General features: G+C 38.5%; 1 protein-coding gene across 2 annotated transcripts in view; it reads left to right on the top strand.

Moving 5' to 3' along the window:
* Positions 1-19,427, top strand: part of cntn4 (contactin 4) — a 154,535-nt gene that overhangs the window by 84,700 nt on the left and 50,408 nt on the right. For both annotated transcript variants that reach the window (XM_033967008.2, XM_055221898.1), the window contains exons 7-9: positions 2,308-2,410; positions 4,084-4,268; positions 13,725-13,864. In XM_033967008.2, coding sequence (XP_033822899.2) covers positions 2,308-2,410; positions 4,084-4,268; positions 13,725-13,864 — 428 coding nt within the window. The remainder of the gene's footprint in view (positions 1-2,307; positions 2,411-4,083; positions 4,269-13,724; positions 13,865-19,427) is intronic.

Below are 19,427 nucleotides of genomic sequence, written 5' to 3'. Positions count from 1 at the left end.
TCTGTTTAATCCCTTCCAGGTAGGTTCCAGAGGGGTCCATGGTCCATGTTTTGGTACAGCTCAAGATCATTCTAAAGCTTTTCTGTTTATTTCTGTCCAGTGGATGGAACTTTTTTAGTATTGATACTTGTTGAAATGAGTATCCACTTTTGATACTACTTTTAATATCAATTAGTGTCTGATTTCAATACTTGACAACCCAAATTACTCATTACGCCTGTACCATCCTTGTATTATTTTACAATACTGCTGACAAATTAAATCATGCAAAAATGTTAAGCGCTTCTCCTTCCACACTTATGTTCTATAGTTTTCCCCCTCATTGCCTCCGCTCAGTTGCTCAGCGTCATGTGATTCAGCAGGTGTCCCCTCCATAAGGCTCTGCTCTGGGACAATTACCCGTCCACTTCCCCCTGTCTCCTCCAGGCAGATCGCGCAGAGTTCACATCCAGCACCAGACACTCGTGATAAGGATCAGAATTGGCTTTCATGCAGCTCCTCTCGTCGACCATCCCTATTGCACACGCCTCGCCACGTCAGCCGCACCAAATTGGCCCGCTTGCTTCATATCCTCAGCTATTTGTGTGGAGCAGACGTGAGTTACGGCGGCGGAGGGGGCCATTGTTCCAGCGAAGGATGAGAAGGGCTTAAAGTGCATTCATTGTGCTGTCACAGAGAGGACAAGACTATAACACTGGCTTCTTTTAGACAAACAGGGACACAAACAAAGGATGTATAAAAGGTTCATGCTGTTTTACACATGCTGTTTGGGATACATTTGGCTAAGAGTATAGCAAGGTTTATCTAAAAATAGAACAAGGAAGTGAAGAAAGTGGGCTTCTGATAAAATAAAATAAAATAATAAAATAAAATAATGAAATAAAATAAAATAATACAAAATAAAAATAATAAAATAATATAAAATGAAATAAAACAATAAAAAAATTAAATAATAACAATACAATAAAATAATAAAATAAAATACAATATCTGTATTTTTATCACAAAAATCTTATGCTGTTTATCAGTTACTTAGTTGGTATTCTCTAAAATTTTCACTCATTATATTGCAGCCATTTCCAGATTGCTAAAATTTCAACAATTTCATGCTTCTCTGTCAATATGGGGTGCTGTGTGTACATTAATGAGGAAAAACAAAATAAAACATGAACTTAAATGATTTTAGCAAATGGCTGCAATATAACTAAATTTAAGGTCTGAATACTTTTCGTACCCACTGTCACATTTGCGACATTTTTGTTCTTATTTGCCTTTTATAGAAATACTTTTGAAACAATATTTGCAATGTAGAATATCAGGGGTACTTAAAGTGGGACGTTTGTGAGAGGATTTCATCATATAATTATAAAAACATGGGACTGTGTTTAAATAAACTATTCAACTAAACGACATTCACCCAGATTAGATTTTAAGTTTTTTCCACTTTTGCCATTTTGCCTTTTATTAAATTCATTCTGCTGTGGCTGTCCTGAGTCATTTGCCTGGTTAGTAAAAAGTTTGCAGACCCTTGCTGTAAATTAATTGTTTTGATTCATCCATCATATATAGTTTAAATATTCATGTATTTTATGTACTGGTGAAGTATTTCCACTGAGTACTGTATTTTGCATGCACAGCACAATAGCCCATGCAGCTTTAGTGCAGTGGCTCTCGTTAAAGTGATGCTTAGCAGACAGTGGCAGCTCCCAGAGGCTTTTTCTGGTTCACAGCTGAGACGATGGATCTCATCTCAATGTAAAAGATCACACTATATGCAGTGTGCAGTTGGAGTCTGTTCCCGTTCTTCATCTGTATGGATCTTGTACGTTTAAGAGAAGGTATCTTATTTACTTTCAAATAGTGAACTTCGAGAAATGTCAATGTCAGAAGTTTGTCTTGGCCCCAAGTTATTTCTCGCTCTCCTAACGCATGCTAATTACTGACTACAATGAGGATTTTTCACAACATTTGGAAACTAGAGCGTAGTTTTGCCTTTGCGGTAAAGCTAACAACAACAACCAGCATGCTAACTGCATACTTCATGATTCTTGGACAATAAAACACGGCACACAGCCCTCTTATTTTTATTTTAACAGCTGTTTTTAATGTATATATCTCTAAAATGTAACTAATTTTGCTCAGCTACATTGACAAAAACTGGGTAGAGCCGCTTTAAACCAGATAAATGTAATTCTGTAGCATTGCCCTTGAATTTGGCCATTTCAGTGGCTGTTTAGGACCTGAGAGACATCAGTCCTGTATACATCAGTACAGCAGCTTGAACACTCATTTGGCCTTGTTTTTCAGGAGTCATGGGAGAATACGAGCCTAAGATCGAGGTGCAGTTTCCGGAGGTGGTGCATGTAGCCAAAGGATCCACGGTGAAGCTGGAATGTTTCGCCTTGGGAAAGTAAGTGCTCCGCATCCATCCCAGCATGCCTACTGCAATATAAAAGAGCAAATTTGACTAGAGAAGCACAGGCATGTTTTATTAATGCGCTTCACCACTTTGCCTGCCTAAAACATACTGCTTGTGTTTGGAGACTTGCTGTGCATCCAAGAAATTAGACTTGAGAGCTTGCAGGGGTGTAGGGAAGTCCGCTTTAATGTGTTTTCCTCACAGAGAAGGCTGGTGAGAAACATACATGAATCTTACATGTCCACAGTAATATGTGGGAATAGCAGGTGTTGAATAAAATCAGTTCAGTTTATTGTGTTTTTTGGACACAACATGCCATGTCAGAATTGGTAATGTGTTATAAAATGACTTCATGTTACTGTACATCATGTAGACTATACTCAGTGCCACATAGTAAATATATCATGTTATGACCAAGTGTGACAGATGCCATGTGCCCAGAAATAAACTCAATATTCACTTTTTTAATTGTGATGTTTTAACACCCATATTAAAGGTGGGGTAGCTAACTTTAAAGAAGACATTGTGCAAAATCAACTCTGTAGAGATTCTAACCATGTTACAATTGTTTTGAATTCTAATTTACACACTCAGAGTTGCTCTTCACTGTAAAGATGTATAGGTGGTAGCTGTCCACTGTAGGGGCCGACAGCGTTGTCCAGCAGAGTGGCACTTTGTTGTGATGATGTTTTTGGTGACACACTGTAAAGGGGCAGGCTGGAATGAGCTCATGTCCATTTCCAGCTCTGGAAACGTGTTTCTTTTATTAAGTAGTTTTAGATCATTATTGCAATAAAATAAAATATCCAAAATATAACATAATAATCCATGAGTGTGATAGATTGTAGGTCATCTGAGCTGTCCTCCATGTCCAGGGGGCTCAGCTGGTTCCAAGCTGAAGCAAAGCACCCAGACTGAAGTGGAGATCAGGTCTAGTTTGTTATCTTGCTTTAAGTGGCTCATCTTCACACTTGGTACTTCAAGGAGAAAGAGCTGCTCTGGCAGAGGCCAACTCACCTGGGCCTGGCTTTATAAATATTAAATAACAAATGTAGGATATGTTTGGGGTTAAGATTTGTTTTTTTGCAATAACATACATTTTCTGCATTTTACAATAAACCAAAACAACATATTTCTTCTTTTTATGTAATTCTTTATTATTAGCCCTTCTGATAAACAGGATTTAGCCATATTCCAACAGCCCATGCTGTAAATCCCAGGGGTGACGCCACTTCAGACATGAATATTTTGGGTCATTTCTTTGAAATGGCGCTGCTGCATTTATCACCAGTTCCTCGTGTGTACAGCACGATCGGACCTCTGCACTCAGGTTGATAAATACCACGCACCCTCTGCCTTATGCTAAGATATACACCAAAATATACAACCTTTTCACTGCAATGTTGGTAAATGCGAGCCACTATGTCTTCTTTAATCTCCAACCTCCATCCAAACATTCTATATTTAGATGTGCGTGCATTCCTTTCTATTTATTTTTTGTTATTAATTAGTTTGTCATGCCTTATCACCTAAGCAACTTTTCTAGTTTATGAATTTTGGGACAATAACTGACCATAATGCTTTTTCTGATTCTGATAATGCTGCACACATTACTGTTTATATTATGCCTACATTTTGAATACCTCAGTGTCTCTTGTGTCTAGCCCGGTGCCGTCTATCACCTGGAGGAGAACAGACGGTGTTCCCTTCCCCAGAAAAGTGGATATGAGGAAGGCCAGTGGCGTCTTGGAGATCCCGTATTTCCAGCAGGAGGACGCGGGCACGTACGAGTGTGTGGCCGAGAACTCCCGCGGCATGAACACTGTCAAAGGGAAGCTCTCCTTCTATGGTAGGTCAACACACACATGAATATTTGACTGGCACCGAGTACGTCTGTCAGGCCCACTCAGACTCAGAGGCAGCCAGCCTTGCACACAGAGACGGGAGTAGTCATGAGTTGTATTTATTCTTTATTTCTTTAGTCCTTTTTTACAAATATGTACTTTTAGCTGTATTTTGTACTAACCCTGTGTGCATGATGGTAATTTCCATATATTCTACAATATTTCAATGTTGATATTCTACAAAATATTGGAAAATTTTATCATTTTCATGTGGGAATTTAAGGGAATATAATGTAAGAGTTGTATTCAAATCAAATATAGCTTTTGCGGATAACACATGTAATGGTGATTTAGCCTTAACTGCAAAAACATTGAACGTAAATGCTGAAATTCACTTGGTTTAAACCTAAAATGATTCTCCTTGTGCTGTAACCTGCAAATAGAGAACAAACAACTAATGTTCTGTTGTAATTGTGCCTTTTTATTAACAGTAAAAGCAGAGGTTACTTGCAGTTTCTTTAATGTAAAAAATAAATTCAGTGTATAGTGTCAGAGTCCAGGTCGACTCATCATAATTTACAACCAAGTCACACGTCCAGCATTTAGAGCTTTCTTATTATTGTTCACTTAGTGGGCTCTGCTGTGCCTTCTCAGAGCCTTAAACTAACTTTGAACATAAAACATCGTTAAAAGTTTGAGATGACTGTTGTTGACAAGTTCTCCTTAAGTAATGTTATTTTTATTTCTAGCTTTACTCCTGGTGCATATGTGCAGCTTTTGAGTACATCGCACCCCTCTGGTTTAACTGCACAGCACAATGAACAAAGCCTGTCAGTTATGGGAGTCCTGAGTCTTTCTGAAGAGTCTCATAATGGTTTCCAGATGGCATTGTGACAGATGCCCTAACTGACTACAAATTAGTGTCTGTTAATGTACCACTCATAGCACACTTGTAAACAGACTGCATCAGGTGCCAGGGACAGAAGCAAAAGAGGTGCTTCAGCCAGCGTTTAATGTTCCTTACATCACATTGGTGTTAGGCTGTATTTGGCATTGACCATGAATAAAGTATTAAGTCATTTCAGCATTTTAAAATATACAAAATATTAAATCATAAAATAAACATGCACTGAAACGTTCAAAGAGGTGTTTGATAGAGGAGCATAGCAGCTCTAATGCTAAAACAACACAAGTTCACAAGACAAATTATACACAATTATATGCACATCAACAGCTCATTATGCTCAAAATAGCTTTTAATTATGCAGAGATGACATTTGAATAACAGCAATCACAAATCACTCATTCCCTATTCTTTTCTGAGCTGCATAAACAAACAGCACACTGGCATGTACTAGTTATTGATGAGAAGTGACATTTTGTAAAACAAACACCAAAAATTAGAAAATAAATTTCCATTAAATTTTGTATGGATTTTTATTATGAAAAGATTTATTAAGAAACTCAAGCGATCGAAAACATGGAGTAAACAGCAGTCATAGTGGTGAGTTAGCCATGGGATAAGGCACATTTACACACCCATTCACTACAACTGCACCACATCAGAATCAGCCGCAAACCCGTTAATAAACCTGGACTAGACCAGGACAAGGATTTGATCAAACCAAATCTTTATCAGGATCAAAATAGGAAAAATATGAATATATCCTTAAACACAAGCAGTTTGGCTGGTGGGATGAAGTCCAGAACTCACAGACTAAGAAAAACATCTTTGGCATGTTATGTCTGTGTAATCCCTCAGTCGTCCAGGTTTATTGAAGGCTCACTTTGGATATGTCCAAAATGAGCCTTCAATAGATCTAAAAGAGCTAAAAAACAGGACAACAGGGAACCTGAACAGAGAAGGAAAGGTGTTGCCATCCCTTACACAGCAGGTGTGTCGGAAAAACTTAAGAGAATTTTCAGACAGTATGAGATTCCTGTCTTTTTCAAACCCACAAACACTTTAAGACAAAAATTGGTCCACCCTAAGGACAAAACCTTGAGCCATAAACAAAGTAATGTAGTCTACTCCATTCAGTGTAGTGAAGAGTGCAGTGAGTGTTACACTGGAGAAACTAAACAGATACTCCATAAGAGGATGTACCAACACCGGCGTGAGAGCTGCTCTGGACCCCAGTCTGCTGTACATCTCCATCTCAAAGCTGCTAAACACTCCTTTGAAGACAGTGAAGTTCAGATCTTAGCCAGAGAAAATAAATGGTTTGAGAGGAGTTAAAGAAGCTGTTTTTGTTAGAAAAGAGAATCCTCCCTTAATCAGGAATAGGGAACGATAGATATAAGGCAGTATCCACTAGTAATCTGACCAGAACTGAAGAAGCGGGCGGCTTGGATGAGCAGACAAACGTCTTCACTCCAATTTGTCCAGTTGACAGATTTAAAACTTCTTGTTTTGTTTTGGCATGTTATAGTTATGTACATAAAACTATGGGTGGAAAAAAACAGATTGTATGTAAGATTAAAGGCCATGTACCTGTTTTTGTTTCCATGTACTTGAGCAAAATCTGTCACTTCTTCTGGCTGAAAGTGAAATATAAAGTGTTTTGCCAGATAAACAGCAAGTGGCTGGTTTGACTTTATATATAAATCTGGACCGCTGCAGACAGGTACAGCGCCTTTAACTACGCTCTGAATATGTCCCATTTCCGCTTGCATTCTCAAAATGCCAAAGTGTGTCCTTAATTACACTAAATGTTCCAAGAAGTGATATTTTCAGCTATTTTGCGAACGGTGTGCTACGTAATGTACTGAAACTGTAGGAAAATTACTGGCTTGGCTGAATTCAAGCTGATAATGGTGGACAGATGGCATGGTGATGTATGTTTCAGAAGTGCTCCAAGCTGAAATGTTCTTTTTGCTTGTGTAGATTTAGTTTAAACCGCCAATACCATTCTGATCTATGCCCAAGTCACGCTTCCATCTCCAATACCTCATTCAGGGCATTTAACAATTTGCCATTATTTACCTGGTCCCGCCACAACGCCGAGCCAGATACGCACGTTTCAGCTCTAACACGTGCTGGGATTCCATTGTCCCTTGATTTGTCCTTTTGAACGGCTCCTCCTCTGCCATTTTGATGTGTTTTATCACCCTTCGTCTGTCTGCCGCCCGATGATAAAAATCAGTAATCTTATTTTGAAACCCCCCTTTGAAATTAAGGCTTTGAGACATTTGTCAGCAGTGGAAGCCAATGGGTCGATCGATAAGGTTATCTGGTGTACATCAGAGCTGCCTACAGTGGGATGAAAGCTGGCCTTTGTACCGGACAGGGGAGATGGAGATTGTACCCGAGCTTGCCACAATGGTCACTGCTGAAGGATTCACCGCTTTTCCATATGTCACCAGGGCGAGAGGCTGCAAAGGCTGACATTTAGGCTCAGACGTTAAACTTTCGCAGAGTTTCAGAGTCACACAGCTAAGCTTAAATTTTCACTTATTATGAACACACATGTCATCATCACGTCAGGCTTTAATAGATTGGTTTGATTCTTAACCATACGGCTGGGGCACAAAGTAGGACCGAGAGAACCTCCCTGAGCGGCCCACGATCAGTAGAATATACTGTAATACATAGTTACTTTATACAGGAAAAGTTTGGTCCCGAGGTCAAAAAGGTTAAGAACCCCTGTCTTAGATTAATTGCAGCAGTTGTTGAAATACTTTTTATTAATGCTATTATTATTTATGAACATATGTGTCATGTGTAAATGTGCCAGATTTTAGCCAGAGGTTAATTTCCTGTTGTCCTTGGACAGGCTGATGGCAACAACATGATCACATGTAACGTTAAACAACATCACAAACAGAGCAGGAGCGGGACAGGGACGGACGGGCCAGAAAGGAGAAGGGCAGGAGCAGACAAGAGCAGGGACAGGAGTAGGACAGGAGCGGGACAAGAGGTGGACAAGAGGTGGACAAGAGGTGGACAAGAGGTGGACAAGAGGTGGACAAGAGGTGGACAAGAGGTGGACAAGAGGTGGACAGGAGCGGGACAGGAGCGGGACAGGAGCGGGACAGGAGCGGGACAGGAGCGGGACAGGAGCGGGACAGGAGCGGGACAGGAGCGGGACAGGAGCGGGACAGGAGCTATTCACCACTGACTTAGGGGTGGCTAGAAAAGGTCACATATAAATTTGACAATTCAAGAATTTCTGTCATGAAATATTAAGTGTCCCTTTTCATCATGTTATTTTTTTAAGAAACTTTTTTTATAAAGTGCTCCATTCCATTGTCCTGTCAATACGGTGATATATTGTACGTACCCGAAATGCTGTATCTATTGCACATACAGGTGAAGTTCCTTGGGTTAGACTCCTTGTAACTTCGCTTTTTTTTTCCCTCAGCCTATAAAAGTAAGATTAAAAATAAAATATCAGTACTGTAGTTTGTAATACTAAACTAAAACTGTGTGGGATTATAGGGACACATGCACAAATATTTTCCACATTCACAAACTTTTTTCTTCACTGAAACTCAGGAGCAGCTATAAGCTACAAAACTCAGCTGTTTTTATAATATTATTACTCTCATAATGCAACCAATAATTCCAATTCCTCCATGATAATAAGTTATATATTGTCTTTAATTATTTCTTTAAAAAGTATTACTATGTGATACAATGACATTTATGAGGAGTTTTATAGAGCATGTGGTTTTATACATGCTGCTGGTCTGTTGTGGCAGCCTCTGTCTGTCCCAGCCCCAGTGCTCTTCATATGGGCCACTGTTACAGCCCTGCACCTGGTTACTGCGCTGGACTCACACTCATGACCTCACCATGACACGAGCACAGTCGTATACTCCACCACTTCAGCCCCCTCCTCTCACTATTCATCGTGGGTCCGTTACTCACAGAAAGAATGATAAATATGATGAAAACCCTCACTTATTAAAAAAAGTTGGTGATGTAAATATTCCCTACCAAGTGTGTTCTTGGTGTGTGTCTGGGCATTTTCAATCGCTGTGTGTTACATAGTCTGTAAACGCACTCACACTCACGCGTTCACATGTCATAATGCCAAGCCCCTTTTGGCCATATATGGAAGTTCAGAGGACATTTCTTTGTAAATACATGTTGACTTTTATGTAAATGAGTGCAATGGTGTTTGTAGTTGGATGTTGATGGATTAGGTACAGCTCTCATTTAAGAAGGCATTTGGCTGCTGAATCTGGCACAGAGTTCTCTCAGCATCTTCTTAAAGGAAGTTACAAACATATTTTAAGAAAACATTCATGAATGAGGCCCATTGTTCAGTTTGGCATGTATTCAGTGACGTTATATATTCTTTTGTAATATATATATATAAAAAAGAGCAATATGGGTCTTGTTTGAAACCAATTGGAGCATATGAGTCACTCCATTTCCGCTGTGCATGGACAAAAGCATGTCCCTGCCATGACCGTGGCTGTAGCTTGACATTATTCTATAACTAGCTCTTCAATTTTCAACTGTTGCTCTTGAACCATAAAATGTGCGTTTGCTTGGTTGTAGATCAGCTCACACCACACATGCACCCTCGGCATTATATCTCATTGTCAGGAAAATTACTATCTTGGCTCCCTGGATGCATGGCTTGATTGTATACCTGCATGGTTCCCTGGCGCAGAGATGAGCTGCCTGCTTTCATTTAGCAGTGTTGACTGAGAGTCGATAGGCTCACAGTGGGTGAGGGAGAGAGAAGAGAGCAGCACTGAGGACCGGGAAGGTGCAGTGGGTGGGCTGTTAGACTCATGCTGCGGAGGGGGAGGGGGGAGACTGATGGTAGCAATGGCACCCTTAAGAACGTCATTCTTCATGTGGGACTGCTAGAGGAATTCTATTTATTTGCTCTCTTCCTGCAATAATAACAATAACGCGATTTATTTCTGTGAGGTCTTTAGTTTAAGCACAATGCTTTCTATCTTGTGTGTGTGTGTGTGCGCCAAAATCCATTGTTATTTGTGTTTTGACGCCAACACACTACAGATATGATACATTTTACAAATACATTACATTATAAATTGCATGTTAATATTGACATTAGGACTGGCCACTGAAACTTGGTTCCAATTAAGAGCAGACTGAAAAAGGTTCTGTAAGTACTGGGACCGAAAAAAAAACACTGGGGTTTGTTTGATGCCAACTGTCAGTTCCTTGGCTTTAAATGCCAGAGTCAATTAGCCAATAAATACACCGCACAGATTTATCAACAGTGCAGATGTTCAAATGTTACAATGATAAAATGAATGGCACAAACAGCACTCACATAGTCCTACATGTGTCCAAACAAAGTGCAGTGCAATATTTTACTGGTGAAACTGAAGAGATGCAGAAACGGCATGCAGAGAGAACATATCCATTAAACAACACATCAGGTCTCCAGTGCGGGACCTTTATAGTGTCTCAAAATCAAAGTGCATAATCATAATAAATCCATATCCAGTCACAGTCTGCAGTGCCTGTGTAAAGCTGAAGCCAAACAGATAATATGAACAACACTCTGCCAAAATCCTCCTCACAAGAAAATAAAGTAAATAATTTACACTTACAAAAAATACAAAAGATTCAGGAACCGGTATCAAAAAGCAGATATTAAATCTAATGTTACCCAGCCCTGATTAACACCATGGTTGGTAATTAAGAGGTAAAACAACACACATGAGCTTTGTTCCAATAAATAACCTAGCTAGAGAGTAGATAAATGTACATATTTTGCACTAAAGATTTGGAAAAACAACAACAACTTTATTTTGTATATGCCAATGAGTTGTCCAGTTAAAAGCTTCAAAGTCGGCACATTTCACAAACAGCACCCTTGGGCAACCTGTCAAAAGCAATGCGCTACAAGAGACCCATATCCACATCTAAAGATACAAATAATCGTTTTCTTTCACATTCATTTACTTCAGGCATTTTAAAGTTATCAGTATATAATGTCATGGTGTGTCAGAAGCAAACTAGACTATAGCCTCAGAAGACATGTCCTTTGCTAACACACGCTGTCATCCACTCACAACAGAGTGCATTTACAGATAAATGTCTGTACTTACATATTAGTGCTGCTTGACATTGAGCCCCCCACATACAGGCTCTGATGCACTGGCACATTTATGTACATACATTTGCACTTATTGCCCCCTCCCCCCTCACTTATATCAAAGGTGAAATCCAGTACAGCAGTAGGCAATTAGAGGATGGTTTGTCCTGTCAGTGCAGAGCCGTCACAGAGGAGGGTCCTTGAGAGTGGCATTTGGTGCAATGAATGGAAAAGTGTTCTGAGCTATTACTCCTGCCACTGTCTGACCTACACAGACCTACCCCTCCAGCTAGCACACATAATCGTTAACCATCCTTGAGTTAGCTGCGACATACAACATAAATCTGCTCTCCTTCGGGTTAATTATACCATCATTTACTCAGATTGTATTGAATGGGTTGGATTTACGCCGGCGTAATCAAAGCAATGTAATATGATGTGCACTTTATCACTTTGCTTTAGCGCAGACAGGATGTAAAACTTAACATACTTAAATCATATTTGACAACGCTAAAACATGATCGGGAGTTCTAATAAATACAAATATTACAGTAAAATTGTTCTATCTATCTTATCTATCTTTAACGTGTTTTCATATAATTACTAAGAAATATCTATGTTTTATAGAACAAATACTGCAAAAATAATAGTCAGTAATGGCTGTGTGGCTTTCCAAACCACTGTTAATAAGATGACAGCCTGACAGGCAATAACCAGGGTGTAAATTACATATATCACCTTGCATATGTTATAAAGCCTTAGAGCAGTGGTTCTTAAGGTTAAAAATTTAAATAATTTCAGTGTGGTAGTATTAAAAAAGGTCATATCTTTGTAAAAAGGTATGTATGTAATTTGTTGTGAGTTCACACATTGTATTGGTTTTATTCTTTGAACACAGTGATGTTAATGCACGATTCATTTTGTGCACCAGTAAAACATACATGTGTCTTGAATGTGAAAAAAAAAAAAAAAAATATATATATATATATATATATATATTTATTTTATTTTTTTTCAAGAAACAAGGGTTCGGTGAATGTGCATATGAAACTGGTGGGGTTCAGTACCTCCAACAAGGTTATGTGTTTCAATAATGAACTTATTGTATTTATGCTATTTATTTTGGGTTCGATCGAACCCAAGTTAAGAACCACTGCCTTAGAGTCACCGGGCTTAAAATGGAAGCAGAACTGGCTACAAGGTGAACATAAAAACGATGCTGGATTAAACAAGTTGTAGTGAAATTTTAGCCAATTTACTATAGATCTTTAAGTTTAAGAATGTGGATATTTGTCTTATTACCTTCTTCTGAACCGCCTTTTTCAGGAACAAACTCCACATATACAGTGATCTCTCATCGGGAGTTACATTCTAAAAAATAACTTGCAATAGGCGAAATCTGAATATTTTTGACAGTTATTATATACGTTTTAAAGCTGTAAAACCCCTCGCCACACACTTTATACACTTTTCTCACACAGGCATTAACATTTTCTCACATTTCTCTCTTGTTTAAACTCTCTCAAAGTTCAAACCTTTACAGGCGTCTTTGTCGGTACAGAACGTTTCATCGACATCGTGGGTTTTGTCGGGGAGAAAACTTGCAAGTCCTTTAGCCAATCAGGACACAGAACACAATGCATGCTCAGAAGCTGTCAAAAAAGCATGTAAAATTGCCCCAAAAAAATTCACAAAACGGCGAGACCATGAAAGGTGAACCGTGTTATAGCGAGGGACAACTGTATGGTAAACAATGACACTGTATTCATTCAAGGAGTTCATCTCTAGTGACAGTTGTGATTGTTTTGCAGTTGCATGTTGGTGCATTGCCAGTTAGCCATATATGTTATGTTTTATGTAATTCATCTTAATGCATCCTACATTTTGCATTTTAGATGGTAATAATAACTGTTTGCAAACTTTCTTCACATGCAATATAAAAAAAAATGCAGTATGTTGGGGGGTTATCACCTGTTTGTCTCCATGGAGATGCTACACATGCAACTGAATAAATGAAATATGGCTCAGTTTAATGCAATGTTGTGGAATAACATAACAGAGCAATAACATCTCCCCCCTACCTGAAAAGCTGCAGTGTGCACTTTTAAATCCATACCAAATTCACATTTTTCACATTTGCTGGTTAATATCCTTTAAGATGCGTGTTTTTACAGTTATCTTGACAGTACTGTTAATTAGACAGATGTACATTTAAGATAATACATGAAACTGCTTCTCACCTCCATTGTGAAACCTAAATACTGAACTGAAAGCTGCTGGTGTAGTATAACATAGAAAATCACATTGCCCCCTTCAAACTCCTTGTCTTTATTTCTGGTGCTGGAACTGGTACTGTTCAAAATAAGAAATGAACAAATATTAATTTGTCAAATAAATTTAAACAAAGCTCTGTATCTTTTCTAGCTCCTCCTCATTTGACAGAGAAACCCCAGGACCAGCAGAAGCTCATAGATGACTCTCTGGTTTGGGAGTGCAAGGCCACGGGGAAGCCCAAACCGTCCTACCGCTGGATGAAGAATGGAGAGAACCTGGAGTCCAACGAGGTGAGACTGAACAATGACACTATTCATTACCTAAGCAGTGTTCATTTCTAAAAGTGTGATTATATGTTGAACAAGTTTTGTCTACTAAAAATATACAAAAAATAAAAAGAATGGCTTGATTTACCATAAAAACTTTAAGACGGGTTGGTCTAAATTTAAGGTTTATACACATCTGAGCTAACTAACCCTGAGCTCTTTATATTTTCATTCAACTCAAAGTCAAGCCAAATTTATTCATAAAGCACATATAAAAACAACCACAGCTGCCCAAAGTGCTGTACAAAAGTGCTATAAAGTGCAGTCTTGTAACACAAATACAAGTGTCCAGCTCATAGTGTTAAAAGCCAGTGCAAACAAATGAGTTGTCAACAAAGATTTCAAAATATTTAAAGATTGGGCTGTTCTAATACACAGGGGACTGTTCCAGAGTGTCTCTAGTCTAGACTCTAGTTTTTAGCTGGGAGTTTGGAACATCCAAAATCATCTGGTCTGCTGATCTCAGCTTTCTACTGGGAACATGGACAGACAGAAGCTCAGAGAGACGGGGAGGGGCCGACCCATGGAGACATTTAAAAAAACAGCATCTTAAAGTCAATCCTGAGGCTGACAGGGACCCAGTGCAGAGAGGCCGACACAGGAGAAATGTGCTCAAATTTCTTGGTGCCCGTGAACATGTGCGCTGCAGGACTAACTGTAAGCGGTAGCTGGAGCTCAGAGAATTACAGTACAGTACAGTACAGTACAGTACAGTACAGTACAGTACAGTACAGTACAGTACAGTACAGTACAGTAGTAGTCTAATCTGCAGCTGATGAAGGCTCCAGGTCAGTGCGAGGCGACTACCTGGCTGATCTGTTGGTCAATTTTGCAAGAACCATCTAAAACATCAAGATTTCTGGCAAACATGATGGGAAATAGCAACTCAAAGACTGAAGAAAAATTTTGGCATCAATAAATAATCCCCAAATGCAACAATTTATGTTTCCAATTTATTGTACAAGTGTTAGGGATGGGGCAGGCATATAAAGCAAACTACACTTGCTTATTTATTAAAATCTGAATTTATATGAGCCTATTTTACTATGGATTGGTGCCCCTCTAATTTTGGTTAGATGCTTTTTGGCACAGATGAGGGTTTGAATAATGTATTAGCAAAGCTCCTCTGTGCTGGGGCGTTCACTTCTACTGGTTTGGTCCCGGTTTGGTCCCGGTTTGGTCCCGGTTTGGTCCCGGTTTGGTCCCGGTTTGGTCCCGGTTTGGTCCCGGTTTGGTCCCGGTTTAGTCCTGACTTGGTTTGGTTTTAGTTCTGGTCTAGTCCAGATTTAGTCCTGGGTTTAGTTTATTTAGTGTATGAATGCATGCCATGTTACTTTGTTTTATTACAGCCAAGTTCATCCCACGCTGCAACACATTTGAACACTGAAAAAGCATTTGTTGTTGTAATTTGACAGTGACTACTTTGTTTTGTTGACAAGTCTATGCATTATGGATGTTTCATGTTCGGTAAGAGCGTGCATACTGTGATTCCTAACAGCTTGCTAATCTTCTATAAAATCTCTTTGTAGGGTGGTGTTGTTAATCTTACATGCAGAATTGCAAAATGTCTTCAGAATTCCCATTATCGAAAGCACCATGAGAGACGGGTTACTGCTGCTCCAACCAGCTGACTTCCAATCTGAACTTTGACTATAATAAGCTGCTAAAATATGATGTAGTATGTACTAAACGGCATTATGTTGAGTGCGTAAGCAAAGCTGTAGAAGAATGATTGGACATCCATGCACAGCTTGCTCTTGATAAATTAACAGGCGTTATGTTAATTTATGTCATTATGCAAAAAGGCCACAGAGGTTATTGATCAGTATTTGAGTGTTCACATGGCGCAGGTACATTAGCTCAACATGTACTGAGCTTTCTCTTGAAAACAACTTTTTGATTTGTTTTCAAGATAAAATGATTAAGTCTCAAGAATATTTTATCAACTTTGTAATGTTTGTTGTACTGGCCAATCTCACTGATACATTCATCTTTAAGCTACAGTAGTGCAAAGTAACTGGAAGCTCAAAGCTATTAGGGAAAATGTGCTTATTGCCCATATGTGGATTTGTTTGCTGGCTGCTTTGTAAACCGTGAGCCCTGCATTTTCAGTAAAAGCAATGACAAAACAGTCATGCTCCAGAAAGTACTGCTGACACACATCGCATGCAAACAACACAGCAACAATAAGAACAAAGAATACACTCAGCCTTTTGTTGGCTAAAACCATATGCATTTACATTAGAGCTGATGATTAATCACATGTTGGGGCACAAAAGTCAAAAAGCAAGATAATTAGGGTTTTATTTTACCATTTAATTCTAAATATACTGCAGGATTCACCCAGTGTTGCTGTTTAGATGATGATGGATTTGATTTTTCAGCATTTCAAGTTATTTTAAATGAACTCCAAATGATGTCAAAAGGCTCAGTATTGGCCTATTTTCATTTTTCAGTTCAATTTTTCAAATAAACAATCTTCTGTAGCAAAGGCCTCTAATCCCGTGGTTGTCCTGTTGTAGTCTGCTGTTTTATTGCTCACTGTGAGACTAAGTGAAGTCTGGTAGAGTTCTGGTTTAGTTCTGCTTTAGTCTTGATTCAGGTCTGGTTAAAATTGTTTATTTAATCCATGTTTAGTCCTGGATTCTAGTTGGGCATTCTTGGTTCAAACCAGCTCTTTGTTTACTAAACATGAATATCTACATGCAGTTTTCAAAGTAAACATGATTGACACAAGCGGTCACGTGTACAGATCACATGTTTTCCCACATCAGTCTTGGTTTGAAGACTTTAGCGGGCCGTTTCTCTGTGATCACATATCTTTTTGGATAGTTTACAAACTCAGATGGAACTTGGGCTTGTCTCTTTTGCCTTCTAATCTATGTGAATGCATTTTAGCTCTAAGTTATATCGATAGCACATTTGTTTTCTTTCATTCTGCAGTATAAAAGATTGGTCTTATTTCCCCGCCATACTGACTACAACTTTCAGTTACACCATACATTTCCAGATCAAAGTGTTATAGCCTACTGGAAAATACATCACTGTATTAAAGACACATTTTGCAATAATGACTCAAATGGCAGTATAACTAAGTACTAGATAAAACACTTCATGACCTTTACCCTGTTACTGCTAACTTGTTTTACAGCTACGGTTACAGTTATATGCTATAGCTACATTTTGTATCTTCTCCACTGATTCTTTTTCTGTCATGGTCATTGTTTTTAGCATCTGTAGAGCTATTGCAGTCTGTGTTTAGCTGCTGTAGCCGATAGCGGTAGCTGCAGTGCACATACAAGTTATATAACAAGTTTCAATTTTCATATAACTATAGTTATTCTATATGTTTTGCAGCTGTAAAACCCCTCACCACACACTTTATACACTTTTCTCACACAGGCATTAACATTTTCTCACATTTCTCTCTTGTTTAAACTCTCTCAAAGTTCAAACCTTCGTAGGCGCCTTTGTCGGTTCAGAACCTTTCATCGACATTCTGGGTTTTATTGTGCTAATTTGCAAACATACAGCACTTCAGAGTCACACTGCGATCCAACATTTATGTAAATTTGTCTGAAGACATTCTGTACTGTACAGGAGACACGGCACGGAGGAGACTGATGGATAATGGTCTACAGTCCCTTAGCAAATCAGGACGCAGAACACAATGCACGTTCATATGCTGTCAAAAAAGCATGTAAAATTGCACCAAAAAAAATAAAAAAACATATAAAATTATATATCATGAGTGCTTGTTTACAGTTTAATGATGTACAGACCATGGAAAGTTAGTTTATCCTAAAAGATCTTAGCAAATAGTGTGTTCCTCTGCAGCAATTTATTGTAATACTCGTGAGAATCTATGAGAGAGACGCATAGAAAATTTGATGGCTTCATATCTACTCTATATTTTGTGAGCAGATTAACTCAAATTGCTAATTAATTCCTCTAGCTAAACTTTGAAAATCATACATTCGCTATGACATAAAGAAACAGATTACAGTTTAGTTTTGTGTTAATAAAACAAAAAATAAATATCTTATGCAACCAAACACTGCTGATTATTACGTGCTGGAAAAATCAAGGTTGACTTTCATGCACAAATGCCTGAGAGGATAAGTGCCTGGTCAAAAAGCTAAAATGAGCACCTGATTTTGTGGCAGTCCAGGAATGATTAAAGGTTACAATGATGGGGCTTGATTTTAGCACAGCTCATTTCCTCCTCACAGAACCAGTAATAAATAGTTGTGCTCTGAAAACATGGGCGGATGGATTAATCAGCAAAGGTGTTACATTGTTTGAAATGCCACCATTAACCACACAGGCCTAATGAGTGGAAGAGCTAAAGGTCAGTGATGTAAGGAGCAGTGGGAAGAGAACACGCTATTTGTGTGTTATTTATTACACTGAATCAATTGAGACCTTTCACTTCTCACTTTAAATAATATACAATGCAATAGAAAGTTAACAGAGCGGTTCCTGATTTTTACTCTATTCAAAACGTGAAAAACAGAACAATTTGCAGATTTTTGAATGAGTTTCCATCAAAATTATTCATGCAATGTGTTTATAAGCGTTCAACTTTCAGAGGACAGTGTGAACTTTTGTCGTCAGACCCCTGCTAACAACAGCTAGTATGCTAACAGCGCACCAGTGTTACTAAAAGTGCGTTATAGTTAGATGCAGATGATGATTTCATTTTGATTCTAAGAGCCGCTTTTACGATACTTCTGTACTGGGGCAAAACAAATTTTACATTATTACATGCAAAAAAAATGGGTACGGCCCCTTTAAGGTCACACTCATTTTTGAAACATAAAATCTCTTGAAAACTACATAATTTATAAGATCTTTTTGGACAAATTCTGTTGATTTTAGTTTTATTTGGCTTAAATAAGTTACCAGACAACAGCCCAGTTACCTGCTTTTTATAGCCACACCTGCCCTAGGTTGGACTGGCATTAATGTGGCTTCATTTCTGGGCCAACAGCTTCTCTGACAGCCACTAATCACCATAAACACATTGGTATAAACCAAGACTTTGTGTCATTAGTTCCATATCAATATCAATGCAATGCCAACACTGGAATTTGTGTCTTGAACAATTCGCTCCGCACAAATGAGATAATAGTTACTAAGCAACCAAACCCTATTTTCTTAGTGGAAATTGCAAAAATATAATTTAAAATCACCCTTTGAGTTTGCTCTACTGGTTTGCCTTTATACTTTTTATATTGGCGTTGCGATTAAAGCAAACTTTCTACTTTTTTCAAGTTCTCAATGGAATAATGAGATTCCAAAATTTCCTCATTTGAAGTCCTGTTCTTTGTACCATAACTACAAGAACATGTATTACGCACTTTTAATCTAACTCAACAGGCTTAGTTTCGTTCTTTTACATGCGTTTGCACTAATCAAACCAAAACTGTGTTGTTTCTAAATGACTCTCTCTATCACTCCATCTCAGCACAAGCAGAGCAGATGGCCCCCCCTAGGTCCCTGGATGAAAAACTGCTGATTTGAG

This window comes from Periophthalmus magnuspinnatus, chromosome 5 (genome assembly GCF_009829125.3).
Source record: "Periophthalmus magnuspinnatus isolate fPerMag1 chromosome 5, fPerMag1.2.pri, whole genome shotgun sequence".
NCBI classification, from domain to species: Eukaryota; Metazoa; Chordata; class Actinopteri; order Gobiiformes; family Gobiidae; genus Periophthalmus; species Periophthalmus magnuspinnatus.
This window is presented reverse-complemented; position numbering and strand designations above follow the sequence as displayed.